The sequence below is a fragment of the Cebus imitator genome, unplaced genomic scaffold, assembly GCF_001604975.1.
Source record: "Cebus imitator isolate Cc_AM_T3 unplaced genomic scaffold, Cebus_imitator-1.0 Scaffold541, whole genome shotgun sequence".
NCBI lineage: Eukaryota > Metazoa > Chordata > Mammalia > Primates > Cebidae > Cebus > Cebus imitator.
The window spans coordinates 125,138-127,173 of record NW_016107856.1 but is presented as its reverse complement, the minus strand read 5'-3'; the positions used below and the strand labels follow the sequence as shown (position 1 = coordinate 127,173).

Genomic DNA, 2,036 nt, shown 5'->3' with positions numbered 1-2,036 from the left:
ACCGCAACCTCCGCCTCCTGGGTTCAGGCAATTCTCCTGCCTCAACCTCCTGAGTAGCTGAGATAACAGGCACGCGCCACCATGCCCAGCTAATTTTTTGTATTTTTAGTAGAGACGGGGTTTCACCATGTTGACCAGGATGGTCTCGATCTCTTGAACTCGTGATCCACCCACCTCGGCCTCCCATAGTGCTGGGATTACAGGCTTGAGCCACCGCCCCCAGCCGAAGAGTCCTGATTTTTAACAAAAATGAAGTGTTTCAAAGTTTGGAGTAGTAGATGCCAGAAGTTGAGTATAATTTATTTATTTATTTTTTGAGATGGATTCTTGCTCTGTCGCCCAGGCTGGAGTGCAGTGGTGCAATCTCAGCTCACTGCAACCTCCACCTCCCCAGTTCAAGCGATTCTCCTGCCTCAGCCTCTCGAGTAGCTGGGGCTACAGGCACATCCCATCATGCCCGGCTAATTTTTTGTATTTTTAGTAGAGACAGGGTTTCACCATGTTAGCCAGGATGGTCTTGATCTCCTGACCTCATGATCTGCCCACCTCAGCCTCTCAAAGTGCTGGGATTACAGGCGTGAGCCACCGTGCCTGGCCGATTATAATTAATTTAATGAAATTCAGTTTATCAAAATTTTATTTATTTATTTTTTTATTGAGATGGGGGTTCACCATGTTGGCCAGACTGGTCTTGAACTGCTGACCTCAGGTAATCCACTCGCCTCGGCCTCCCAAAGTGCTGGGATTACAGGCGTGAGCCACTGCGCCCGTCTCAAAGTTTTCATTTATGGTTAGTACTTTTTGTGTTTTCTGTAAGACATACCTCCTTACACTGAGGTCATGAAAATATTCTCCGATATTAATCTTAACTTCTAGAAGTTTTATATTTTTATTGTTCTTCCAGTCTTGTAGGAGGGAGCACCATAGCTGTAGTGGTTGGAGACTGTATTTGAGGGGGCTGGAGGTAGACAGCATCAGAACCATCAAGAACCAGGGCATTCAGTTAGGGCCCCCTCCCCTCCCCAACTGCACAGTCTGAACTCACAGCTGCATCTTCACTTCCCTGCCTCACCTATCAGCTTGTGCATTTTCCAGCTAAGATGAGGTGGCTATGTGCTCATGGAGGGACTCGTAGATTAGAATTCAGAGGATGCTGGTCATGTGGGCACTGGGGGTGGACTAGAGTATGTGTCTTTATGCCCTTTTCCTTGACAACCTTCTCCACTTGCTCCTTGCTCCTTAGACTGTCTATTAGTGCATGTTTGTGAATGTTCCTGCATGCATTGCTTCTTTAAAATACATGCACAGGGCCGGGTGCCGTGGCTCATGTCTGTAATCCCAGCAATTTGGGAGGCCAGGGCGGGTGGATCACTTGAGGTCTGGCATTCAAGACCAGCCTTGGGCTCACTGGTGTCAGCAGCCAATCAAATCCCTCACGGTGTCTCTTCTTTCTGTTTCCCAGCACTGCATCGGTGGAGGAGGGTTCTTCCCAGACGGCAATCCCCGTCAGTGTGGGGACTTCTCTGCCTTTGACTGGAATGGATATGGAGCTCACGTTAAGGGCAGCTGCAGTCAGCAGATAACGGAGGCCGCTGTACTCTTGTTCTATAGATGAGAGAGATCTCTGCAGTGTGGGGATAAGAACCCATCTTCTAACCCTGGCTATTTGGAGACAGAAAAACTGGAAATTCTAACAAGGAGGAGGGGAGAATAAATTACATCAATCTGTAACTCTATATTTCTTTGAATTCTTTTTACAAACTGGCTAATGTGTTGAGGGATATTTTAAAAGAATACCTATGGTTCTAGTGAATTCCACCTCAGATATTCTGGGCTTGTACAGTGGCTAGGAAGAACCCACAGAATAAAAGTGTGTTCACTTCAGCAACACATATACTAAAATTGGAATAATACAGAGAAGATTAGCCAAAAGATATAAAAATTTGAAAAATAAAAAGACATTTTGGGCCAGAGATGGTGGCTCATGCCTGTAATCCCAGCATTTTGGGAGGCTGAGGCAGGTGGATTGCCCGGGG

General features: G+C 46.7%; 1 protein-coding gene across 3 annotated transcripts in view; it reads left to right on the top strand.

The window, feature by feature from the left end:
- The window catches only part of LOC119468964 (intelectin-2), a 12,878-nt gene extending 11,212 nt beyond the window's left edge, over positions 1 to 1,666 (top strand). For all 3 annotated transcript variants that reach the window (XM_037733662.1, XM_037733663.1, XM_037733664.1), the window contains one exon: positions 1,463 to 1,666. In XM_037733662.1, the coding sequence (XP_037589590.1) occupies positions 1,463 to 1,615 (153 nt within the window). In that variant the 3' untranslated portion in view covers positions 1,616 to 1,666. The remainder of the gene's footprint in view (positions 1 to 1,462) is intronic.
- Positions 1,667 to 2,036: the final 370 nt, after the last annotated feature.